General features: G+C 48.1%; 1 protein-coding gene across 1 annotated transcript; it reads right to left on the bottom strand.

The window, feature by feature from the left end:
- Positions 1 to 3,402: 3,402 nt before the first annotated feature.
- On the bottom strand, positions 3,403 to 26,947 carry Rab43 (RAB43, member RAS oncogene family). Its single transcript, XM_027428706.2, has 3 exons — positions 26,500 to 26,947; positions 8,898 to 9,081; positions 3,403 to 6,695 (listed from the first exon to the last, which is right to left on the bottom strand). The coding sequence occupies exons 1-3, from the start codon at positions 26,701 to 26,703 to the stop codon at positions 6,445 to 6,447; spliced, it is 639 nt and encodes a 212-aa protein (XP_027284507.1). The 5' UTR covers positions 26,704 to 26,947; the 3' UTR covers positions 3,403 to 6,444.
- Between the last annotated feature and the right edge of the window lie 353 nt (positions 26,948 to 27,300).

The following is a 27,300-nucleotide window of genomic DNA, read 5'->3' as shown; positions in this document are numbered from 1 at the left end:
AGGCTGGAGAGATGGCTCAGAGGTTAAGAGCACTGACTGCTCCTCCAGAGGTCCTGAGTTCAATTCCCAGCAACCATATGGTGGCTCACAACCATCCATTATGAGACCTGGTGCCCTCTTCTGGTGTGCAGATATACATGGAAGTAGAATGTCGTATAATAAATAAATAAAATAAAAAAAGCCCATTCTATGAGATGGAACCCATACTCAACACTGCCTGTGTGGCCAAGAACCCAAGTAGATAAGCCACGGACCTAGGGGAAAACTAAATGCTACCAAAGGGATACAAGCTCCCTTCCCTAATTCAGAAGCTATATATAATTAACCACTGGCAAAGGAAAAACTAGCTTTCTTTTATTTTTTTTTTCCAACGGAGTCTCACTGGGTACACAAATTTAAGTCCAGGTCCCAGGCCCAGCAGTAGATGGACAACACAACATGAACTCAAGAGAACATTGGTTTTTTTTCTGTTTCATACTTTGGGCATTTTTTTTTTTTTGGAATCTTACAGGTTTTTTTTTGCTTATATATTATAATTTCCTATTTATGAGCTTTCCATGTGTGCAAATTCATGTCTCTCAGCATATGTATGTGTGTGCTTTTCTTTGGTTCTTTTTTTTCTGTTTTTGTCTGTTCTGGCTATGATGATGATGATTCCTGTTTGTGTTCTAATGAGAGAGAAAGGAAGGGTATAGGTTTGGTGGGTGGGGAAGTGGGAAGGATCTGAAAGGAGGTCAGAAGGGTTCTGCAATCCAAATATATTATATGAAAAAAATATTCAAGAAAGAGAGATAGCCAAGCAGTGGTGGTCACGCCTTTAATTCCAGCACTCGGGAGGCAGAGGCAGGTGGATCTGTGAGTTTGAGGCCAACCTGGTCTACAGAATGAGTTCCAGGACAGCCAAGGCTACACAGGGAAACCTGTCTCAAAAAAAGCAAAGCAAAAAGGAAGAAAGGAAGGAAGGAAGAGGGAAGGAAGGAAGGAAGGAAGGAAGGAAGGAAGGAAGGAAGGAAGGGAAACGAGAAAAACAGAGAAAGAGTGCAAGTGCTCTTCCAGAGGACCCAAGTTCAATTCTCAGCATCCACATGGTAACTCACAACTATCTGTAACACCAGGCCCAGGAGGTCCTATGCCCTTTTTGGTCTCCACGGACAGTGCATGTACATAGTGACAGGCATACATGCAGACAAAACACCCAAACAAAAACAATTAAATTAAAAAAGGGGACTGGAGTGATGGTTCATTACTTACAAGCACTGGTTGTTATTGTAGAGGATCTGAATTCAATTCCCAGCACCACGTGGGAGCTCACAACATAAAATAAATAAATCTTTAAAGAATAATAAAATAAAAACAAAGAAAATTTTAAAAATCAGAAAGAAATCTGAGGTGGAGACAGAGTCCACGTTTTGAACAAGTCACTGGCCAATAGCCACTACAAGCCTTAGGCCACATGAGGAAGAGCAAGGCTGGAGCACACTAGCCGCCCCCCCACTCTCAGAGCCAGCTAGGGCCCTTCACTACCAATCACCTTCTCTCATGCTTCCCTGATAAAAGGACCCCAGAACTTCGCAGGTTGGAGGGCCAGAACCTGGCAAACATACTTATTATCATAAGAAACAAACTTCCGTTGGGCATAGTAGTGCACACCTTTAATCCCTGCACTTAGGCAGAGGCACAAAGATTCTCTGTGAGTTCGGGGCCAGCCTGGCCTACATAGTGAGTTCCAGGAGAGCTACATAGTTCCGGGAGAGCTGTTTGAGATCCTATCTCAAAGAGAGATTTCTTTGAATCTACTATAGAAGAGAACCCTTTGTGCGAGAGCAGTCACAGAAGGGCAGGCACCATATACAGAAAGTTCTCCAAGCACCAGACAGGGTCAGGCAGGAAGCAGATGTATCCATCTGGGATGGAGGTAGGGCAGTGTCCCACCGGGCCCTATGTCACAGCCCAGGACAGCTATCAGCTGTATGTGGGATGCACATGGTGACACCCAGTAACTGAGTCCAAACCACCACTTTGAGCTGAGTCTTAGCTACCTATTAGGAACCTCCTGAGATTAGAGCCCCGGGCAATGTTGAGACCTAGGCCTCCTACCCTGAGGATAGTGAAGCATCTGGAAGACCAGTGCCAGAACAAGTGGTTATCCCTTGGGCACATGGGCCTGGCTCAGGCTTAGGGAACAGCAGCTCCTGGCCCAGACAAGCCCATCCTATAGAAGCATGTGGGCCGTTCAGCAGCTGGGGAGGGTGCATGGTAAGCCATGTGGCTGCAGGCATCCATGTCAGAGGTAAGCAGAGTCAGCAGCTGTGTCTGCTTCCTCTCTACCTGAGGCTGTGAAGGTTCTGAGCACGGAAGGTGAGATCTAGACAGTCTACCTTGCCCACAGACAATCTCTATGAGAAGTGCTGGCAGGACCCACTGCACCAAGGCCATGGGGTGCAAAGACAAATCTAGTGTGGAGCTTTGGTGACCCTCGGAGAAGGCAAGTCCATACTCAAGCCCAGAACTCGACCCAGATCTAGTGCCAGTCAGGCTCAGGAGAGAACCCCGGGCTTAGAAAAAGTCCTGAGGCCTCCGACCTGTTTCCCTGCTCCAAAGTCCAGGACTGCACCCAGTGTCTGAAAGCTTCATCAGCAGAGAATTCCCATGGGTGACTAGAAATAGGCTCACTTCATCTGGTGAGCTACCAGTTCATGGGCCAGTGGGTCAGGCACCTGCCACATTTTGAATCTGCTCTTGGGCTGGAAACAGAGTAACAAGCAATCTGGACTCTTAGAACACAGCTCTGCTTCTTCCTGTTGTCTGGGCTCCAGCAAGAATGTTAACTCCAGCGAACAGTGGTGGTGCACAGCTTTAATCCCAGCACTCTGGAGCAGAGGCAGGTGGATCTTTGTGAGTTCCAGGCCAGCCTGGTATACAGAGTAAGTTTAATTTCCAGGTCACAAGACTCCAAAGCTACAGAGAAACTGTCTCAAAAACAAAAAGTTAACTTTGGGCCAGGCAGCAGCGGCACACACCTTTAATCCCAGCACCCCAGCACTCAGGAGGCAGAGCAGATGAATCTCTGAGTCTGAGGCCAGTCTGGACTACACAGGGAACCCTGTCTCAAAAAAAAAAAAAAAAAAAAATGCTGACTCTGAGGCCCTTCATGTTCAGTAAAAAGCAGGGTGTGATTCCCCCTACCCCCACCCCACCCCAAGGACTGGCCTAATCTCTGACTGCTTCTAGCTCAGACAGCCCAGGGTCAAAGGAAAGGTCTTAGGCTTCTTTCTCCAGACCAGGCAGGACAGCGAGGTATGCTCACCTACCCACCCATCCTGGAGACCAGACTAGGGACTCCACACAGCCACCCAGGCAGGCTCTGGGTTCAGGAGTGACAGAACCAAGGTTGAGCACAGACTCAGTACAGAAATGTTTAATGTTTGAATTGTACACTGGCTCTGTGACATATCCAGAAAGGCAACTTTTCATTTTTCAAAAATAGATTTGATAGAAAGACTTACATGTTCATAAATAGGTAATGTGAAAATTTCCCCAATGCACATGGAACCCTTGGGCTGGCAGTTCTGCCCGTCCAGGCCCTGCTGGGGTGCATTTGGCTAGCGGCCCACCACTGGCAGCAACCTGGGACAGGGCAACCAATTCAATGTGAACCAGGGGCTCCCTGTAGATTCCCCCCTAGTTGGGGCCTGTGTCCTTGGGGACAGACTTCCACTCAAAGGGACATGAGTTCCTTCTTGGTACCTTAGTGGGCAAGACCTTAGCCCTTCACTCTCCTGCTGCAGTCACCCTGGCCCTGCCCAGCCTTTCTGTGGGTACTTCCTTGCCCTCCCTAGCATACAGCCTCCACCTGTTCCTGCTGTTTAGTAACTTTTAAACAAGGGAAAAGATTAAACTCCTGTTGCCCCAGAGGCCCTGGGCTGCTGGCAGCCAGCCAAGCCTGCCCAGGGGGAAGGAAAGCAGCTGGTTTTGTTTCCTGACTTGCACGCTTGCCTGTTTTCTGGTCCTCAAGCCCGGTGCTCCTTCTGACAAAGGCCCAGACGTCTCTCTGTGCACTGCAGTGGGGCAGGTGCCTCAGCAGAGGACCAGAGCTCAGCACTACTGTCTGAAGGGACAGCAGCAGCTTCTCTGTAGGAGCCAGCTTCAGTCCAGGATTCAGTGCCCTCCCAGGCCACTGAGGGGTCAAGGGAAGAACTCATCCTTGCCAGGATACCGAAGATAAGGCCTGTGGCTGGGGAGGGGCCATCTCCCCTCAGAAATGTCCTCTGGGTCACTTGTGGGATTCTGTGCTGTCGATAAGAAGGCAGGTTGGCAGAGAGATTTGGAAGAGGAGGGTCACATTGGCCCCAGACATGTGAGTAGAGAGGTGGGCAGGCTGTGGAGGCCACGGTCATTCACACTGGGTGAGAGCCCTGGGCCTGGCCTTCCAGACCTGCACCTGGCAGTGGACCTGGAACCCAGAGAGTGAGAGCACAGAGTGGATACCAGGGCAGGGGGGGTAGTGCAGGGCTCGAGGAGACTTTGGTGTCTGGGCTAAACTCTTAGAGCAGGGCTGCTCCTGCTAAAGGGCACAGGGCAGGGCCTCAGCACCTCGAGATTGTGAAAGGGAAGTGAGGTGATCTTCCTGTGAATGGAAAAAGAAATCATCTTCCTGGTTGCTGGGTCAGCCATGAGGCCACCAGCGAAGAAGGCTCCCTGGACCAATTAGGGCTTATTCAGTTCTATCCATTCCAGGTTAGACCTTATGGCAGTGGTTCTCCATCTTCCTGATGCTATGGCTACTTGCAGCTCCTGCCCAGTACAGCCACAGTGATCCCCACCAGAGAAGCACTAAGAGCAGGCTCTGGTTCACTTAGGAAACCTTCCACCCCACAAGAACCAGGCTCAGCTAATCCACAGGCTGCTGCCTACCTTAAGGGGGTCAGTGGGTCTAGCCCTGTTTATTTAGTTCACCACAGTTCTGTCTCCCAAGGCTGCTATAGAGTTGTTGCAAAGCCCTGCTCCTGGCCCTGTGGCCAGATATACCTAGGAAAAGGGGCTGACAGACCAGAATGTTTGAAATGCAAGGCAAGGGTGGGATGCCAGCAGGAAGGGAGATGCAGGGAACAAACCCTGATCAGTGATTAGATTGGACTGAGCCTGACCCAGTGGCTGGGGCCCCATGGCTGCTGTGGCCTTCCTTGTGGGTCTAAAAGCAGTTTACTGTGTGGATGTATGAGGTGGTAGAAGGGCACAGAAAGGACAAAACTATCTCAGGAACATCCCCTGGCTCAATCCCTGAACCTAATTGCTTTGATCCCTGAGCCCACCAAAGCACAGACCTGCCTCCTAAGAACCCCACTTTTCCTTCTGACCCCAGCAGGAAGTACATGTTAAGAGAGGCAAGGGACCAGTGAGTACAAGATGGCCAGGACTCAGGCCACCAAGTACTTGTCTGTTTTGCTTTGAAACTATAAGCTAGGCTGGGACTGTGGGGAACTGGAAGCTCTGAACTGTGGCAGGGAAGGTTCCTCCACATGGCGAAAGGCTGGCATCCACAGGGCCCTCCACTTCTGGGACACGGCAGAAAGAAGCTGTTTTGTTGTCATTTGTAGTTCTGAGGACTGAACCCAGGGCCTTGTGTGAGCTCAGCCTTGTGCTCCACCCCCCCCCCCCAAACACACACACACAGCGTCACAAGCTGCTTCCTTCTCCTTAAATGTTCACTTTCCTATCTCAACCCTCCACCACACCGAAAGATTAGCTGCTTTGGCAACCTGACTGGCAAAATGTTGGGCCTCAAGCCAGCAGACAGTCCCCAGCTGGCCTCTGGCCATGACCCTACACTTGTGTCAGTGAAAATGAGATGCTACATGAAAAAGCAGAAAAACTCAAGAGGTCTTGGTAAGGCAGCGAGCAAGCCAGGTCCAGGGAGCCGTATAAGAGCTCCAAGCTGGCAGTGAGGGGAGGGCACTGCCTCCTCCTGATGAGCTCAGGCTTCCCAGGGACAAGGCTCGGCACCAGTCCGCTGGCCTAATGTGCTTTTTACACTGTGGTTGGAGGCCAGAGAATGACCTGGAGGAACCTGGGGTACATCCCTGGAGAGCAGCAGTCAAGGCAGGAGAAGGTAAGACCAGCACGTGGGGGCTGGGCAGCACGGCCGGGCCCTTTCCCACCGTAGTCTATGCTGGAAGGCTCAGGCTAGTCCTGGAATGTGAAGAACACGGAGGGAGCAGATGCTGGCTGGCAGGATGGTCCACAACCTGCCCTGGCCAATGGCCTTCTGCACAGGACAACCCTGCTTCTTCTTCTCCCTTTCTACCCAGCATCCAGGCCAGGGGTGCAGAATCCCTCTAGAGAAGCCAGTGCCCTGGAGGGCTAGCTCTGAATGGTGGGGCTTGACAGGCTGCAGACAAAGGAGGTGGGAAGGCTTGGTCTGCCTCTCCTGTCCCCACCCCCCAGTCAGCACCCACAGCCCCAGCTCTCAGTAACGTCCTTGCTGTCCAGCTGGATGTGGTCGGTGCTCTTCTCACTGAACAGGGGGCCTCCGTGCCTCATGATGAGTTCAGTGGCCACTCTGGTGAAGGCCTCCTCCACATTGCTGGAGTCCTTGGCAGAGGTCTCGATGGCACAGAGGATGTCATAGTGCTCAGCCAGGCTCTGTGCCTCAGTCAGAGGGACCTCCCGGAAATCGGCAAGGTCTGACTTGTTCCCTGTCGAGAAAGGCCAGGTAGAGCATGATAAGAACCACAGGTGCCAGACCAGCACAGTTCTAGCCAGCAGAGTCACACCAAGAGTCCCAGAGCATGTCCCCTCCACCAGCTCCAGGTACACTGCTGGGTGTGGTGACGGGCCCCCGTCTTAAAAATAGTCTTTTGGGGGCTGGAGAGATGGCTCAGAGGTTGAGAGCACTGGCTGCTCTTCCAGAGGTCCCAAGTTCAGTTCCCAGCAACCACATGGTGGCTCACAACCATCTATAATGAGATCTGGTGCCCTCTTCTAGTGTGCAGATATGCATGGAGGCAGAATGTTGTATACATAATAAATAAATAAAATCTTTTAAAAACATAGTCTTTTGTTGGTTGTGGTGTTTTTTGTTTTGTTTTTCAAGACAAGGTTTCTCTGTGTAAGCCTGGCTGTCCTGGAACTGGTTCTATAGACCAGGCTGGCCTTGAACTCACAGAGATCTGCCTGCCTCTGCCTCCTGAGTGCTGTGATTAAAGGTGTATACCACCACCACCTAACTTAAAATAGTCCTTTTTGTTTTCACCTTTTAAAAATGTTATGTGTTTTGCCTGCATGTACATCTGTGAACCATGTGTACACCTGGCAGCCACAAAGAGCAGAAGATAACATATTCCCTGAAATTACAGATAGTTGTGAGCCAAAATGTAAGTGTTGGGAAAACTCAGGTCACTGGGAAGTGCTCAAAACCACTGAGCCATCTCTCCAGCCCCTATCTTTTTTTTCTTACTGATTAGCTACGGCTGGACTAGAATTCAGTATGTAGACCAGCCTGGCCATGAACTCAGCGATCTGTTTGCTTCTGCCTCCTGAATGCTGGGAATGAAGGCAAACACCATCATACCCAGCATATTTTTAACAATTTTTAAAAACAGTTCTAGCCAGGCAGCAGTGCCACAAGAGACAATCGATCTCTGAGTTCAAGATCAGCGGTCTACCGAGTGAGTTCCAGGACACCCAGGGTCATACAGAGAAACCTTGTCTCAAAAATCCAAAGAATAAAAAAATAAAAATAAAGAGTTCTCACCTAGGTTGCCCAGGCTAGACTGGAAACTGTTGGCTAAAGCAATCCTCCTGCCCCTCAGCCTCTTGAGAACTGGAACAAGTGTAGCCACCAAGTCAGGCTACCTTTTTTATTTTAAAGCTCTTTTTCGTGTTTGATTTTTTTTTTTTTCAAGACCAGGTTTCTCTGTGTAGCCCTAGCTGTCCTGGAACTAGCTCTGTAGAACAGGCTGACCTCAAACTCAGAGGTCCACCTGCCTCTGCCTTCCAAGAGCTGCGATTAATAGTTTAAAGCTCTTGTTCTTGGCTGGCTCAGTGGGTTCAGATGCTTGCTGTTAAACTAGGTAACGTGAGTTCAATCTCCAGTACCTACATGGCAGAAGGAGAAAACAGACTCGGAAAGCGGTCCTTTGGCTTATGCACATGTGGTCTGGCATGTGTGTACCCATATACATACACTAGATAGATAGATAGATAGATAGATAGATAGATAGATAGACAGACAGACAGACAGACAGACAGACAGACAGATTTATAAAATTTTCTCAGCCAGCAAGACAGCTCAGCAGGTAAAGACACTTGTTGCCAAGTCCAGTGATCTGAGTTCAGTTCCCAGAACCCACTAGTAAAAGAGGAGAACTGACTCTAGCAAATTTGTCATCTGATCTCTACACATGCCCTGCACACATGCACACATGCTCACAGACACACTAAGTAAATGTAATTTTAAAAGGCAAAAGAGAAGTTCATACTCTATGGCCTCTCATCTTGTTTTCTTCTTATTATCTTTTTTCCTCTGCAGTGCTGGGGATGAAACCTATAGCCTTGTGCATACTAGCTACATGCTTAACCAGTGAGCAGCAAACCTGCCTCATTACTTCCTCTGAGCGGGAGAAGCAGTGCTGTTTGCAGAAAACGCCATGCCTTAGAGCTAGAGCGGTTGGCCCAGAGCACACAGGGACTGCAAAGCAAACCCCCTTGCTTTCTAATCTCAATTTTAAGTCCAACTTTTAAACTGGACTGCAAGCTCCTGGTTCAACTCTGGTTCCTTTCCTGGCCAAGCTCAGCCCCTCCCAAGGCAGGCTTGCCTTGTGCTGGAAAAGAAGAAAAAGGCAAAGGCAGATCTAAGACTCACCCCCAGGCCCCTCCAGCCACCATCCCTAGCTCACCAATCAGCAGCTGTACAATGTTGGAGCCCGCATACTTCCTCACGTCCTCAATCCAGTGAGGCACTGACAGGAAGGTGCTCCTCTTGGTGATGTCGTATGCAAGGATGGCCCCATTGGCACTACGGTAGTAGCTCTGGGTGATGGTCCGGAACCTCTCCTGGCCAGCCGTGTCCCAAATCTGTAGCTGAAGAAAGGAGTCAACCCAGTGACACATGTCAAAGGGACAGGAAGGGCAGCCCCATAGACCCATGCCCAGAACAGTGAGTCCACTGGCCTAACGGTGGCTCACAGCAACAGTCCTCTACAAGCCTTAGAAAGCAACTCTGGCCAGGCAGTGCTGGCACACACCTTAGTCCCAGCATTCAGGAGGCAGACAGTTCTAGGACAGGCTCCAAAAATACACAGAGAACCCTGTCTCAAAAAATAAAAAAATTTTAAAAAAAAGCAATTCATGGCTGGGGAGGTGGTTCAGAGCGATTGCTGTGCAATCCAAGGGACCAGAGTTTGGATCCCAGCACGCACATAACAAACCAGGTATCCTGTGTACACTGGTAACCTCAGCTCTAAGTGAGCAGAGGCAGGATCACTGATCACTGAAGCCTGCTGGCCATTAGCCTAGCCAAAAACACTTAAGCTCCAGGTTCAGGGAGAGACCCTGTCACGAAAGGAGTAGATGGCAAGTAATAGTAGGACATCCAATTCTCCTGGCCTCTGAATGCACGCACGCACGCACACACACACACACACACACACACACACACACACACACACACACAAAGAAAAAAAGCAACTCAGGGATCCAGTATGAGGAAGAAAAGAGAAGGGGATGGGGAGCAGTTTGTCTCACAACTGTAGGGTCCCTCAAGACAAGGGCAATTATGAACTGAGTCTGCCATGGACTGGCTCTCCCCTTATCCCTGGCTTACAGCGGCTGACCACCGGATTTGCAGGTAAAGGAACTGGCTCCGGGGTGCACTCAGGTCAGGCTGGTTACACATTCGGGTCTTCCCTGCTGCAAGCTCACTGGGTCCAAGCTGTACAGTACTGGGTCTCCTAATGTTCTACATTTGGTGGTGAGGAGGTTGGACTGGGGCTATGTTCCTGCTTTTCTACCTTGGCCAAAGCATGGAGCATATGGTCTTTCTCCACCATTTATTCCTTCATTTAACAAACACCAGTGCTCTATGGTAGGCACTCTGCTTGGCATGGCCAGTAGAGGTGGTGTACATGTGACAATCCTTGCCAGGGATAAACAAAGAACAAATGGCCAAGAAATCTCTATATTTGATAAAAGATACTGATTTTAGAATCCAAGGAAATCAACAAATCCCAAACAGGAGGAACATAAACTGTAGTAGATCGCAGCAAAACTGCCAAAAAAAAAAGTAATTAATTAAATCTAGGCTTCCTGAGTTACTAGATGATAGTAGCAAGGCTTTTGTCCTAGATGATCACTTCCTTTTCCATTCTAATGAACACTTAGTCATCACCTCCAAAGCGTAGCCCATCTACTCCCTCACCCCAATTTCTTTGTCTTTCTTTTTGGACAGTAAGTTGGTTTGAGAGTTATGAACGCTGAAAGCTTTTTCCACTGCACAGAATACACAAATCAGCCAAAACTGCCAAGAATACCATGCTGACACCAGTCCCTAGCACGCTGACACCAGTCCCTACCATCCCTCACACGGCCCAGTAGGGCTTGGTTCTTCACTCTCTCTCTCTCCTGGCACACCTGCTTCTCAATCCTTCCCAGCAAGCCTTCTCAGCCTGCATTAGATATTTAGGAGAAATTCTCCAGGCTACTGATATCTAGAGTTGTGTCCATGAGCAACTGTGGGGCTCAGAGAACTTTGGAGTCCCAGTAAAGACAAAAATGGGCTTCCAGAGCATACATGCACCAAAAAAAACACATTGCCCCTCCTCTGCCACCAAGCAAGGTTGGGCAGGGAAATTCAGTCCCTGTAACAGGAAGTCTTTGACCCTGTAGTAGGAAGACTGAGAATCACCATTCTCAGTGGGGATAGGGCTCTTGTTCTCTTTTAAGCTCCACACTTAATGACTCCTAGCCTGTGCTGGTCCACAAGCCTCCAGAAGACATGGTGAAGCAGTATCGTCTGCATCACCAGGCCTTTTTCAGGACAGGCAGCACTACCTTTCAGCAGATAGACTCTCCTACCCATCCTTTATCACTTTAGGGTAGCTCTTCCTGATATGAATGCTCCATTCCTAAGCAGAAGTAACTCTTACTGCCTTCACGTTCCTGCCTCTCAAACAGCTCACACCATAGACAGCATTGTTAATTTTACTCAGGTATCCTACATCAAGATGACTTACGGAGCTAGGCAGGGAGCACGAGACACAGCAACATACACACACATACATACCACACACACAGACACACCACACACACACATACACATAATATACACACTCACCATACACAGACACATACACACACACACCAGAAGCAGAGGGCTCCAAGCTGCTTTCCAGGGATTCATGATTTACAGTCCCCTGGAGTAAGTCACAATGAATACAGTAAACCACCCCTGTTTTTTTTTTAGGCTAAAATCATCTCTGGAAGTTCAGTTCTGAGACCTGTTCCTTGTCCTGTCCTGTCCCTCCCAAAGGAGTCTGTCCTGAGTAAGCAGACAATGGAAAGTTCCAGGCTTCTTAGCATTAGATGAGAACCTTGGAAAAGTCAGTTCTCAGGGCAAAAACTGAGATGGTCAGAATGACCCAAATACAAGTTCCTGAGCTATTTTTTATGATGTCTTGGGACATGAGTCAAACCAGGAGGTAGGGTTTGAGGCTCCTCCTCCAACCAGCCTCCTCTGCTGTGTTGTCCTCTAGGGAAGAGCTTAGCCAGGGTTCTGCAATGCTTTAGATCCACCGTGTGTTATACCAAGTAGTGAAAGGAGCAGTCACTCCAAGGGAAGTGCAGCAGGTGGGCAAGTTCACTCTGTTGTCTGTGGCCCTTCTGCTCTCTGGGTAAGAACTGTGAGTAGCTGATGAAAGTCCTTCCAGTGGGCCGGATGGTGGTGGCACACCCCTTTAATCCCAGCACTCGGGAGGCAGAGGCAGGCGGATCTCTGTGAGTTCGAGGCCATCCTGATCTCCAGAGCTAGTGCCAGGATAGGCTCCAAAGCTACACAGAGAAACCCTGTCTCAAAAAAAAAAAAAAATTGAAAGTCCTTCCAGTGCTGAGGGTCTCCCCCAACCCTCTCCCATGCCCCTGGGCTGGAATGGCAGCCTCACAGCTCAAGCTGTTGCTCTGGGCTTTAGTAGACATGGTTCATGTCTCCAGGTCCTGAAGTTAGAGGCTCACTGCTCTGAGTTTTAATCACCAGGAGCCACGAGGCAGCTACTGTAATCTTCAGTCTCCTACAGCTTGCATTACACTCCTGAATGAACCACACTATCAGGAGCCTTAGTGTCTACAGTGGTTGGTGTCTCAGTTCTCAGGCCAAATGTCTAGGACCCCTAGACCTTAAGACTTGGAAGCTCAAGGCTGGAAAGATAGCCCAGGTTAATAGCACTGGCTGCTCTTCCAGAGGTCTTGAGTTCAATTCCCAGCAACCACATGGTGGCTCACAACCATCTATAATGAGATCTGGTGCCCCCTTCTGGTGTGTAGACAGAACACTATAATAAATAAATAAATAAATAAATAAATAAATAAATAAATAAATAAATAAAAGAAAAAGACTTGGTAGCTCCTTGAAACTAACTCTTCAAGCAACTGGAGTGATCAGTTTCTCATCTGTGGTCTTCAAAGTCTTCTATCTTTCTTCACCTTTGGCTTTCTGACCCTTTGTCTGCCATCTCTATTCTCAGGTTTCTATCCTGGTCATTCCCAGGGACTCTACAGCTACCCTCTTATGACCACTGCTGGGCTGCTGTCACTGCTGCCACAGCCTCTGGTTCTGCTCTCACATCTTTTAGCCCACTTTACTAATAATAATGATCACAGGTAGGGAAGCAAAGACACTTCAGGAGAAGCCTTTCATTTGACCTAATGTCACAACCCCAGGGCTCAGTAATGCAGCTGAGTGTAATGAACTGACTGCCTTTTGTTTGCTTGTTTGTTTTTCGAGACAGGGTTTCTCTGTGGCTTTGGAGGCTGTCCTGGAACAGCTCTTGTAGACCAGGCTGGTCTCGAACTCACAGAGATCCACCTGCCTCTGCCTCCCAAGAGCTGGGATTAAAGGCGTGCGCCACCAACGCCTGGCCTGACTGCCTTCTTAAATAGCCAGGAAGGGTACTGCAACATCATAGTATGGTCCTTCAAACAAACCAAGGACTATATTTGCCTCTATCACAGGTCTCCTGTTGAGCTACCAGAGGAGTGTCCCTTCTGTCCTGGATGAAATGGCTGCTAGAGTTCACCAAGCTTGTGATGGTGAAAGTGTATGTAGTCCAAGCAGTAGGAAGCAGTCGAGATGGGGCGGTGTCTTTGGAGTTGGAGGTCTGCTTGGGCAGCCAGCAGCTGTGGCTGCTGTTTAGCTTCCTCAAGGAATCCATGCAGTGTCCAAATAAGCATGGGAGCCATGAGGCCAGTCAGAGCCAAGTACTTGGCTAGTAATCCTCTGTTCAAGGTAGAAAGGGTACCAGGGAAAGCTTTAATAGCTGTCAAATCATGTTAGTCACCAAATGTTAACTAATTTAAAGGAAAAATAAGCGTTATAAAAGGGTGTTTATAATAAAGGCCTATGGTCACCACTGATAGTACGTTAACTGTATTTAGCAGTGTTTAACTCTAACCCAGTGCCCAGAGGCAAGTCTTGATCTGATAGAGAACAAGTGAGGGCAGGAAAACACAGTGACTTGAGGACATCAACTGCAGACAAAGAGGAATTGAAAGGAGTCAGGATCAGAGGGATAGTGACAGGGATAGTGACAGCCTCTGGACCCAGAATTCCTCCCACTCCCTCAAGGTGAGCATCAGAAAGCACTGTATTCCCTTGCTGTAATGTAGCTCCTTCCTGAATGGGAGTTCTATGGCAATGCAAAGTAACATCTGCCCACGTGACAGGACAGCCATGCCAGCTTTCTGCAGGGTTGTTCATCACACTCTGTAAGAGAACAGGTCCATGATGCCTTGAATCCAGACAGGCAGAACACAACAGGGTGCCCAGAGCTGTCAGTATTTCCTATCTGTCACTTTCCAAGATCAATCTTTCTGAGATAGGATCTCATATATCCAGGCTGGCTTCAAACCCTCTATGTAGCCAAAAAGTACCTTGAACTTCTAATCCTCCTGTCTCCAGAAGTCTTGGAGATTACAGGCATGTGCCACCACCATCCTAGTTATATGCAGAATAGGCAAGAGAACCCATGCCTTCATGAATGCTGGGCAAGCACTCTACCAACTGAGCTACATGCCCAGCTGCAAGATTACTCTTTACATCTACAAGAAGAGAAGCTGTGGCGGGGTTATTTCAAGCCTGCAGCCCTAGCTCCCCACTGTGTACAAGGCTCCTGCAGCATATGGAAAGCTTTTTTCAGTAAATCTCTTCAAGTGAGTTACATCTCCCACAAGAATCAAACCCTTGCCTGAATGTTCTTGATGTGTTTGCCTTTGGCAAACAAGTCCTGCCTCAGTTGCTTACAAAGGGCTGACTACTCCTAATACCCCTTCTTCCCTTCCTGGAAGCTCAGACCACCCACCTAGTACTAGCCACAGGGCTGCAGCACCAAGGGGTGAGCCTAGACCACAGGATGCCTCCCAGGCCCCTGGCCCAGTTCAAGTGGGCACCATGACCAGGACAGCACCCAAAAGAGAGGGTTGTAAGTTCCTCATGTGGTTGTGCCTATCAGGAGAGCCTTTTGTGGCAAGAACAGCATTCTTAAGAGTTTAGACCATGCCATATCAGTGATGGTGGCACACACGTCTAATCCCAGCACTCAGGAGATAGAGGCAGACAGATCTCTGTGAGTTTGAGGTCAACCTGGTCTACAGAGCGAGTTCCAGGACAGGACCCAATGCTATACAGAAAAACCTGTCATGAAAAAACAAAAGAGAAAGAGTCTAGGCAACAAGTTCTGCCCGCCATGACCCTCAGAGCCTCCACAGTTAAGTCTCTAAACTCAAGCTCTTCTTTTTCTCTTGTTTTTTTAAATAGGGGAGTTTAGCTAGGACCTTGTGCATACTAAGCAAGGTGTTCTAGCACTGAGCTTCATTCCCAGTCTCCCAGGGCTTCTTATTTTCCTAGACTTCCTCAGTCATACGCACCCACAGTATCACAGTCTCGACTCTCCCCAGCTCTTCCCCACCCTCCCTGTGCCCTACTACTTTGGTAATGAGAAAGTAGTCCCAGCTTGGAGGTCTCAGCTCAGTCTTGGGCCCATCTGTCCTTCTCTTTAGTCACCACATCAACTCAGAACACAGTGCCAGGCAGCCTCCCAGGTCTCCCAGACAAAGCTGACCACTTTGTTTCCTGCTGTCCTCAGAACAGTGGACATGATACCAACAGAATCAGCCTGGCCTGGGAGCAACCCATGGCCTCATCTCTCCTGACTCTCAAGCTGTGCCCACACCTCGTATAGTGTTTCTATGGTCTGGCATGCATATGGCCATGGCATCTGAAGCCCCTTCTGTCCCTCCTCCTTAGGAATACTCATCCATTTTTCAGTGCCTCCCTCAACCCTCCTGTCTCCATGACCCTGGACAAGGTGAGCTGCTGCATCCTCTGGGCTTGTCCAAGCACGCACCATCATCCATGCATGCCCACGACAGCTATGGGCACCACAGGGCCCTGCTCTATAGCAGCCATCTTTTAATATCAACACTCTGCCCTGCTCTTGCCCTGTTTGTACCAGGTGTGTCCACTGCCTGGTTCAGACTCCCCAGTCACCAGAGTGCTGTTGAGATGAGGCCTGAGGAACAGAGACGACTTCTGCTGAACCTTTTCCTCTTCAGAGCCTGAACACTGAGAGAAGGCAGGTACTTTCGAACCCATGAACAAACCATGAGCCAGTCACAGGACCACTATTTGGAGCTTTAGTCCCAACCTCTGCAACAAACACAATGAATCCCAGAGCACCTGCCAGGTTCTATGCCTCTACCCTGCCACTCGTATTTCAACCGGCCTACCAGTCCAGCAAAAGTCAGTTTGAAACCTTGAAAGATTTCTTTCCCTTCAGCGGTCAGAATGGAACCGTGGGCCTTGAATGGGCCAAGCACAGATTCTACCAAGGGAGCTAGCCCAACCAAGGCCATGGCTCTCAACATACCAAGAAGCAAAGTCAGAGCTACAGAGTTTGGAGTTTACACTGAAGCATTCACTCCGGCACTTCAATAATAAAATTATTTTTCTGTGTGGTTTCTTCCATGTATTTCACACAATTGTCATGTACTTCTTGAAATTTTTATTTTTTTCTACATATTTCACCTAAATATAAATATAGAAGATATTAACAATCCACAGCTACCAAAATGATTTTTATTCTGACAACTGTAATTTATTGTTTTGGCCATGAAATCAGTATATATAAGAAAAAATTCAGTTTTTCATTGAAACTATACAAAGAGTATTTTTTTGGTATGGTATTTTTTCTCTTTTAAATTTATTTATTTATTTATTTATTTTGGATGCTCTGCATGTATACCTGCATACCAGAAGAGGGTATCAGATCCTATTACCACCATGTGGTTGCTGGGAATTGAACTCAGGACCTCTGGAAGAGCAGTAAGTGCTCTTAACCTCTGAGCCATCTCTCCAGCCTGTGTATCGAGTATTTCTTTCTTTTTTTTTTTTTCTTTCTTTCTTTTTAAGATCTATTTATTATATATACAGTGTTCTGCCAGCATGTATGCCTGCAGGCCAAAAGAGGGCACCAGATCTCATTATAGATGGTTGTGAGCCACCATCTGATTGCTGGGAATTGAACTCAGGATCTCTGGAAGAACAGCCAGTGCTCTTAACCTCTAAGCCATCTCTCCGGCCACCTGAAGAGAGTATTTCTAACTTTAAAAAATACTGTGCTGGGTGACCTCTGAGTTCAAGGCCAGCCTGGTCTACAAAGCAAATTTCAGGACAGCTAGGGTTACATAGAGAAACTGTCTCAGAAAAAAAATAAACAAATAAAAAAATATTGTGCTGGGAGTTTAGGTCAGTGGTAGAGTTTTTGCTTAGTATGCATGGGTCCCTATGTTCAATTCTCAGCATTGAAAAATTAAATTTTAATAAAGTAATCTGGGAGATGCTGGAAGAGCTTATGTTTACTTACGTTAGGCCTTGTGTTTGTTCCCTTGACCAAAATCTCACCCAGTTTCTATACTCCTGGGCCACAATAATGGCAATCAAGTGCTTGTTTAGTGTGAAATGGCAAGACTTCTTTCAGGAGTCTTAAACATCCTCATAGACAGCCAACTGCTGCCAGGGACACCCCCCACGCTGTTAAAGTTTGAATATTTGGGATCCCCTAAGGCCCATGTGTTAAATAACTATTGACCAGCCTGTGGCACTAAGGGTAGGTGGTTAAACTTTTAGAAAGTGGAACCTGAAGCCGGGCGTTGGTGGCGCACGCCTTTAATCCCAGGACTCGGGAGGCAGAGGCAGGCAAATCTCTGTGAGTTGGAGGCCAGCCTGGTCTCCATAGCGAATGCCAGGATAGGCTCCAAAGCTACACAGAGAAGCCCTGTCTCGGAAAAAAAAAAAGAAAAGAAAAGAAAGTGGAACCTGGTAGAAGGAAGTTGGATCATTGGAGACATGATTTGGAAGGGGATCTATCTCTTTTTCTCGAGTCTTCCTCAGCTACCGGCTCCCAAATACACTGTTTACCAGTCCAAAGCAGACAAGGAAAACACAAAGAAGCCTCTAAAACTGTGTCATTACTCTTTTTTATGCTGATTTTATTAGGCATTCTGTTATGATGAAAAACTAACCCATGCCTGTGGGCTGGGTCTCTCAAGTCAAGATGTACTTAGTCCCCTAAAAAGCAGTCACTTAAAAAACTAAAATGGGCTGGAGAGGTAGCCCAGTGTTAAGAGCACTTGCTAGCTTTCAGAGGACCAGGTTCAATTCCCAGCACCCACAATGCTGCTCATAACTGTCTGCAACTCCAGTTCCAGGAGTTCTAACACCCTTCTAGCTTCTGCAGACACCAGGCATGCACATGGTACACATAGATGCAGGTACACATTTACACACATAAAACAAAAACAAATCTTTTTAAAAAGAGCCAGACATGATGGTGGCACACACCTTTAATCTCAACAATTGGAAGACAGAGACAGGTGGATCTCTGAATTCAAGGCCAGACTGGTCTACACAGAGTTCTAGACAATCATAGTTACATAGTAGACTCTGTCTGGGGTGGGGTGGGGGGTAGGAATGAGACATATTTAGTAAAAGCCTGTCACAGCCTACCACATGTCAGACGTATCTTCAGGACCTAGCTGTGCCACCTAACCTAAAGTGAACCACCTATTTTTCCTTCTTACTGTGCTGGGAATGGAACCCAGGGTGGGCATACTGGGTAAACAAACACTCTGGCAATTAGCTAGCTATCCTTACCCCAGAACTGGTTTTGTTTGTTCGGCAGGCTGTTTGGTTTCTTGTTTTGTTTTGCTTTTAATATATTTTATTTATTCTTGTGTGCAGGAAAGGGATGTACACACAGAGGTCAGACAACTTTCTGGAGTAAGTTCTTTTCTCTGTCATGTGGGTCCTAGAGATCAAACTCAGGCAATTAGGCATCATGGAAAGCACCTTTAACCACTGTGCCATCTCACAGCCTCCCACTGCTTGGTTTTTGAGACAGGGTCTCACTCAGTTGCCCAGGCAGGCTTTGCAACCCTCCTTTTGCCTGAGACTTATGAATAGCTGAGATCGAAGGCTTGTATAGTCAGACATGAAAAGTATCCATCTTCAGAGGTTTTTATATGTATTCATGTCACAGTGATGTCATCCCAAATATGGACTGTTAAGGCAGCCACAATGACCCATGCCTTTAATCCCAGCCACCTAGGGCTGAACAGGACAATCCCTTGAACACAGTACCAAGTCAAGCTAGTCAATATAGATCCTATCTCAAAAATAAAGCTGACCATGATAGCATAAACCTTTAATCCCAGAATTCTTTTTTATTGTTGTTTTGTTTTTTGAGAGAAACAGGGTTTCTCTCTATTGTTTTGGAGCCTGTCCTGGAACTTGCTCTGTAGTCCAGGATGGCCTTGAACTCACAGAGATCTGCCTGCCTCTGCCTCTTTAGGAAGAACCAGGCCGATCTCTGTGAGTTTCAGGCTTATCTACACAGCCAATGCCAGGCCAGCCAGGGCTACATAATAAGACCCTGTCTCAAAAAAAAAATATATATTTGTGCGTGTGTGTGTAAATATATAATACAAACAGTTAGATAGTTACATATGTATATGTAAATATATACACATACATAAATAATTAGAGTAAAACATAAGGATGTGACTGATTTTTTGACATCACAACTTAGAACTTAAATGTTTTGATGGGCCGGGCGTTGATGGCGCACGCCTTTAATCCCAGCACTTGGGAGGCAGAGGCAGGTGGATCTCTGTGAGTTCGAGGCCAGCCTGGTCTCCAGAGCCAGTGCCAGGATAGGCTCCAAAGCTCCACAGAGAAACCCTGTCTCAAAAAAACCAAAAAAAAAAAAAATGTTTTGATGGGTGCTATTCCTTTCACGGTTGGCTTCATGAAATAGTGGCTCTGAATGTTCAATCAGCTGTGACACTACATCCTGAATCTTTTCTGTAACCTGGCACTTTCTCTTTTGGCAGGTTTTGGGGAGTACATCTGATGATTATAAAGAGTTACAGACCACTAGGACCTGCCACTGTGTTAGCAGTTCTTTGGTCCAAAATGCAGCCTGGTGCCAATATGGTGGCTCACATCAGCATTTGGAAGGTTGAGAGAGGAGAATCACAACATTGAGATTGGCCCAAGCTACAGAGTAAATTCTAGGTCAGCCAGCCCTACATTACAAAAAAATAAAGTTAAATTTAAAGAAAAAAAGAGGGTTTAACATACAGCTCAGTGGTAAAGCCCTTGTGTAGGACCTTGGGTTCAATCCCCAGCATGTAAATAAAAGAACCACATCCCAAACATCACACTGAGGGTTGGCTCTCCCTTTTTCCACCCAGGAAGGGGATGTCTCCAAGACAAAGTGAGACAATTAATTGTAGAAGAAGCCAGGTGTGGGCAAGCTTGTAATCCCAGCTCTTAACACAGGAGGATTGTTCCAAATTTAAAGCTACCCTGGGCTGTAGAGCAAGTACAGGCCAGACAGGGTTACATAATGAGACCCTGTCTCATACAATGACAACAAAAAAAGAGGAGATATTAAATGGTATCTAAGAAGCTATTAATGACAAAGATTCTTATCTCACGAACTCAAAGCCGGTTAGAGGTTTTTTATCTAGCAGGATTTGGTTGGCTTCTATTGCAATGTGAATAAAACATTTTGTATTCAAACATGAGTCTAGAAGACAAGTTTTCTCTCTTATTCGAAGTGGTCATTTTCAACACTGCTCGATTCATTTGAATTAACAAGGATTTGTTTACAACAAGCACCTGGTATTACAATGTTGAAACAATACTGCTAGTTAAAACATACAATACAAATGATTCATGATGAGAAAAACTTTTTTTAATTTTTTTTTTGTTTTTCAAGACAGGGTTTTTCTGTGTAGTCCTGGCAGTCCTGGAACTCATTTGGTAGACCAGATTGGTTTTGGACTCACTGCCTCTGCCTCCCAAGTGCTGGGATTAAAGGCCTGTGCTATCACCATTCAGCTTACTTTTTAAACTTTTAAATAACACTTATTTGGGGGGAGGAGAGCACATGTGTACCACGGAACAGGGGTGGAGGTCAGAGAACAACTTTCAGGAATTAATTTCCTTCTACCATGTGGGTACCAGGGACTAAACTCAGGTTGTCAGGCTAGGTAACTTTACCCACTGAACCACCTCGCTGGCCCCGGTGACCAGATTTTACCCTGATCCCCACCTCTCTCGATCGTTGATTGTGTGTGCTTGCTGCCAGTGGCGGAGGGCAAAACACTACAAGACAAAGATGCTCCAGACTAAAAGCCAAAAGGCTAGGCTCTGGTTCAAGACTTGCCGTATCCAGGCTGCCTTTCCTCCCTTTGTACAGTGGAGACATCTCCCACAAGGGCGGCAGCAAAGATCAGGTGGAGGGATGAACGAGGAGATGGGTGGAATTGCTAAGATGGACATATGCACGTGTGCTCCTCCTCGACCCCAAGTACCCAAAGCGGCCCCACAGGAGCCAGATGTGGTAGCTGACACCCAAAATGACAGCACTTAGGAGGCGGAGGCAGAAGAACCCCAAGTTCAGAGCTACAGAATATGACTTATCAAAAAAAAATAACAAAAGGGACAGGGATGAGAAGAGAGGCAGGGCAGTCTCAGTCACGGAGGGGCGGTGAGGCCACCCTTCCTGACTCCCCATGCCACTTCCTCTCTCAGGTACTTATATACCATCACTTCCCATTCTGCTGACAATCCACCAGGGTAAAAGTTGGACAGGCATCTTAGACACAGTAAGTTAGAAGAGGTGCCATCATATACCCAGGGTAATGTGTGCTGACCTGAGGGTTAACTTGCCTCTGCGGTTCTGGAGCTAGCCCTCTCTCTCTCTGTCTCTTCCCACATGAGCACTGCTTGAGGACAGTAAGAATCCTCAGGAGGCAAGGTTTAGTTTACAATGAGCATGGTGACCATTGGTATCAAGAACAGATTTCTTCAGACAATCACTGTGACCCAGAACATCTCTTATCTAACAGTCCTTTTTCTATTCTGAGCAGAACCAAAAAGTCAAATTGATTTTATCCAAATAGGAAACGCACAGACAAAAAGCCAGGTCCTAGACGGGAAGAACTGGGAAGGCAAACAAGAAAAGTCTGGTTTGTGCAGCTAAGTAGGAGAGCACTTGTCTGTAGTGCATGGGCCATGGATTCCATCACCAACCAACACACGCACGCACGCACACACTTTTAATCCTCCCCACCCCCCCTTCTTTGGAAATAACAGGAGCAGCTATGAAACAAAGTACATTTATGAGGCCAGCTTGAGTCAAGGACAATGAGCTGGAAGTCCTGGTCCAAAGGCACAGATTCCATGAAGAGTTGTGGAAGCTGGGCAGTGGTGGCAGACACCTTTGATCCCAGCACTCAGGAGGCAGAGGCAGACATATCTGTGAGTTCAAGGCCAACGTGGCCTAAAGAGCAAGTTTTAGAACAGCCAGGGCTATACCAAGACACTGCCTTGAAAAACCAGAGAGAGAGAGATGTGGCAGTGTTTCTACCAAGTAGCCAGGAGGCCTGATGAAGCCATGTATAGGCTTCATGTACTTGGGGGACTGTGTGCCTAGTGATCTGCAAAACCAAGTTTACATAACAGGCCTTTGTGTTGCCCACATAAAGGAAGGAAGAATCGGTGGGAATGAACTAGGGGTTTGGAACTGGGCTTTCCTACAGGGAATAGCATGGAGTAGTGAGAGCTGGAGGAGAAGCAAGCTTACCATCCCTAGTCATCTACAAGAACATGGCAGTAAAAGCAACCATCAGACAAACCCTTTTGCTTGTTTGCATTATACATTTTGGCTTTATTTACAATATGTTTTGGAGGAAAAGAAAGAAATGGGTAGTACATTTGTTTTCTGTTTACTGGGTTCAGGGTAGCTTGAGGGCCAAAGGGGTAAGAGAACTTCCCTGAGTATCCTTTAAGTCTTTGAAATTTTGTGACGTGAACCATATGAATAGATCACCTATTCAAAAAAAAAAAAAAGGGGGGGGGAGAAAAAAAGCTAGGAAGGGCCAGCAAGATAACTCAATGAGTTCAATACACAGGACCCACAGAGTGAAAGGAGAGAAGGGTCCTGTGACTTCCACAAGCCTACTGTTGCACAAATACACATACACACATATATTAATAATAAATTTTTAAAACATATTTTTTTAAAAAAAGCCAGGGAAATTTTAAATGCTTTCAAGCATATCCAGTTTTTCAATAACCTTCACAAGTAGGTGAATGGTCAGTCATTAGTCCCATTTCAGAGATGAAAAAGCCTGAGGCTCCAAGAAAGAACTCAAAATGCATGGACACAGATGTAAGACACAAGGCTTCAGACACCTGGCCTCAGAAAGACAAATGGCATTTGGATTCACGTGCTACACCCAATCCTCAGACCTCCAGTCAAACACATCCAGGACACCTCAAATGACCATTTTAAAAGGCTTGTAAATGCCGGGCAGTGGTGGCTCATGCCTTTAATCCCAGCACTCAGGAGGCAGAGGCAGGCGGATCTCTGTGAGCTCGAGACCAGCCTGGTCTACAGAGTGAGTTCCAGCACTGGCTCCAAAGCCACAGAGAAACCCTGACTTGAAAAAAAAAAACAAAAAACTTGTAAATTTTCACAGCAGCTTGTGCGATCTGATTAGGCTACTTTTTAAATTTTATTGTATGTCTACATATGACATGTGTGTCGAACATATACAGAAGTACACACGTGTGTGGAGTTCAGGGATCAACTTTCAGGAGTCAGTTCTCAACCTCACACCCTGGGATTCAGGATCAAACTTAGGCAGCCAGTACTTTTACTTGCTGAATCAACTGACCACCCCTGAGTGGGACTATCTCAGTGTCCCTATTAGTTGATAAACACCCTGAAATATTCTGGTGCCAACTCTTATTATTAAAAGCATTTATAAGATTTCTTAGTACAAAAACTGGTTGTGGTGGTACACATCTGTGGTCCCAGAATTTGGGAAGTAGAGGCAAAAGGATCACAAGCTCAAGGGTATCCTCAACTATATAGTGAGCTTGAGGCTAGCCTAGACTACATGAAGCTATGTCTTGCAAAAAACAGAGGGGGGTGGCAAAAGCATACTCTGTTCTCAGTGAGTGCAATGGTTCTTGGTGTCATCAGCTTCAGAACTTTGGGGCCACCTTTCCTGGCACAGAAGGAATCAGAAAGTGAACACTGTACCCAGAAGCCAGTCAAATCCAGAGTTCAAATCTTGGTTTTGGCCCTGACTTATAAGAGACCTCGGGTAAGCCAGCTACTTCACTTTTCTTGGCTTCAGCTTCCTCTATAAATATTAACCAGTAAACAGGCATATACTGAACAGCATGTGTCTGACACTGGCCAGCTGGATCTCTGTGTCCTTAAGGAGCTTATCTTCAACAGGAAGAGACAAACAACCCAGGTAAGTTCATGTCTAGGTGAGTGCTATAAGCACATAGACAACAGGGGGGAAAGACCTGGGAGGTCAGGAGAGGACTCTGTGGGAAAGCAGTATTCATAGAACCCAGTAATAAAATATCAGTTACACAGGGATCTAAGGACACAGTATGACGATAAGTGGGGAAAGATGCAAAGGTGGTAAGGCAGGCACAATCTTGGCATATCTAAAGAAGAGGGCTAAAGAGGTTAGAGAATAGGGTTGGAGAGACAAACAGGCCATCTCTTCAAGTAGGATAGTGCAGTGGTTGTAATGGGAAATGACTATAGGGAAAAAAAAACTTGATTGGATCTGTCATTTTCAAATTTCCATTTCAGCAGTAGTCTCTCAACAAGTAAGTAAAACTGAAACACAGAACTGAATAAAAATGGTTTTGCTCTGACAACTGAAAGACAGAACTGAATAAAATGGTTTTGCTCTGACAGCTGAAACACAGAACTGAGTAAAATGGTTTTGCTCTGAACTGTTGGGAAGCAAAGCCTCTGCCTTCTTGGCCTCCCCACTCACTCCAGGGTACTTCCACTTCAGAGGAGCTGGAACAGCAGATGGCCTGTCTCTGAGAGTTCCTCGGACTCTTACAAAGCCCAGATCAGGTGGGAGACAGGCTTACTGGTAGGGCTTATACACTGAGCCCTAAGCTTAACCCCCATCATCACAAAAAGAATTAACAGTGACAACGCCCTCCAGTCTATAGAACACATCCATTAAACAGCTGCCTCACAATAGCTTCTAGAAAGGACAACCAGCACACATAACACAGCTCTGCCACTCACAGGCCCACAAGGCTACCTCCTAAGAGGAAAATCTGAAGTGACCACAAGGAAAAGAAATAACAAGCTGCTCGGTACTGTATTGCATAACCTAAGTTCAAGTGCACAGTCCACCCAGGGCTGCACTAGGTGACGGGTTATCTCCACAGGTAAACAGCCCCCTCCTTGACCAGTCAGCACCAGGATCCACATACACCGGACACAGGCCAAGAGCTTTCCAAAAGGGAGCCATATTCCTTCTGCTTCTATTTTCACATTGCACTTTGTTGACTGCTGGCATTATCAGAGGGTGCAAGCTTGACCATGAACATACTCCACCCATGTCAGCCCTTCCCGGGCCACCTGCTCCAAAGGGATGGTCCAGAACAACTAAAGCTGCCTGCCTGCACCTGGCCCTTTTCCACCTCACAGAAACCAAAATATGCCGACACCCAAAGGACTGTTTAAACCCTTGCAGCCACATCTCTAGAGGCACAGTGGTCATAAAAATGATTGACTTACTTTTTTTCTACAAAATGGGACAAGAGAGAGGCAACACCCAGAAATTACCCCAACTTTATAGAAACAAAGAGCTAAGTATCCCAGCCAAGGGCAACAGAGGGCAGGCCTACCGCCACCCAAATAAACAAAGCCACAGCAGCAACAGGGTGAAGAGACTCGCATCCCCGGGCTTCACTTCCTGAAAACATAGGGCAGCTCCCACCCACTACTCTTTAAAGCTGGCTTGGAGATCCTTGTAAAGTTGAAACCAGGAAAAATGGCAAAGGACTTCTGTCGGGTGCAAGCCGGGAAAGTTGCTGAGGGAAAGTTACTGTGAGCAAGAACAATGCTGCGTCCTGTCCAGGATGCTACTGTTAGGGAGGGCAGACACCTAGGTTAAGAAACTGATTTCATTCATCCCAAATATTATTTATCAAATCATTGCCAGGACATTGTGGCAACCACATCCTGCTGTTTCTGCTGGGGTCATTGCCAAAGTTTGGTTCTCTCCCCCACCTTCCGGTGTCTGTAAAGTTTTCGGTTTCTATCAAACCCCAGCTGGGGAGGCCCCCACCACCACCCCCATCCCCACCCCACCCTACGCTGGCCCTGGTGGAGTCGAGTTCCACCACCGGGTCCACAAAAGAGAGACTGCAGGGAGGCGTGGCCAGGGAGGAAATTCTGACAAAAAAACTTTTGGCCCTCCGGTCCTAGCAGCCACTACTTCCTGGTCCCTCCTGGTCACGGGGATGTCGTTATCTGGCTGAGTGCTCCCCAGAGGGCCGCGCAGGGAAGGGTCGGTCCCAGCATGCGCGGCGCTCACGGGAACAGCCCGCAGGTTGCCTTCCACCGCAAGTTATTTCGGAGGAGTCCCCACGCCGTAAGCAAGGGGGGTGGGGTGTGGGGGACAGGCTTCCTCTCCTCCTCGCTCTGGACGCCTACTGTCACCACTCCCAGAGCCCAAGGCGGTGCTTTCGGACCTGAACCCAGAACCCAGTGCGGACGGACCATCAAGGCCCGGGCCCATTCCGAAAGAAGGGGAAACTGAAGGACTGGACCAGGAACCACCCGCCGGGAGCGAGCGGCGGGCCGCGCCGCCTCCCACCTTGACCCGCTTGCCCTGGATCTCCAGCGTCTTCATGGTGAAGTCGACGCCAATGGTGCTGCCCTGGCGCGCGGAGAAGACGCCGGTCTTGAAGCGCTGCACCACGCACGTCTTGCCCACGCTCGCGTCGCCCACCAGCACCAGCTTGAACAGGAAATCGTAGTGCTCGTCCTGATCCCCCGGGCCCGGGCCCGGGCCCGCCATGGCTCCGCGGGAGACCTGGGGCGAGGGGGCCCGGCTTGGGCTTACGACAGCCACGGGCCGAGGTCCGTGCGCCCCAGCCTGCCGGCCGCCTGACTACGTGGAGCCTCCGCGGCACCTGAACGAGCGGCGCGGACCGATCGACGGCCCCGCCCCGCCCCAGAGCCCGGCAGACTCGGCTCCGCCCGGGAGCGCAGCGCCCGGCCCTCCGCAGAGCTCTGTGCCAGCCGTCGGTGCTGCGCCGGCCCGGGGCTACCTCAGGCCCGCTCGTGCGCCGCCTTCAGGGCGGGGCGAACCTCCCTGCTTCCCCAGCACCGCCCATCTCCGGCCGCTCGGCGCCTGGGTCCCGCCCCCAGCACCGCCCAGATGCCCCCTCCGGTAGCCTACGCCTCCTATCCTGTCAATACAGTCCAGACACTCCCCCAGCACCAACCACCCTTTCTAAGCGTCTCACCTCCCCGGCCCTTCCCGGAGCAGCACCCGCACCCCACCACGGCCAACGCCCCGACCCTTCTCTCAACATCACCCTGATCCCGCCCTCAGCACCGTTCTTCTCACTTCTCAGCACCTCAGTAACCGGGGCGTAAGCATCCTGCTGAT

This window comes from Cricetulus griseus, chromosome 8, assembly GCF_003668045.3.
Source record: "Cricetulus griseus strain 17A/GY chromosome 8, alternate assembly CriGri-PICRH-1.0, whole genome shotgun sequence".
In the NCBI taxonomy this organism is placed as follows: Eukaryota; Metazoa; Chordata; class Mammalia; order Rodentia; family Cricetidae; genus Cricetulus; species Cricetulus griseus.
The sequence above is the reverse complement of the archived record's forward strand: the minus strand, read 5'-3'. Positions and strand labels throughout refer to the sequence as shown.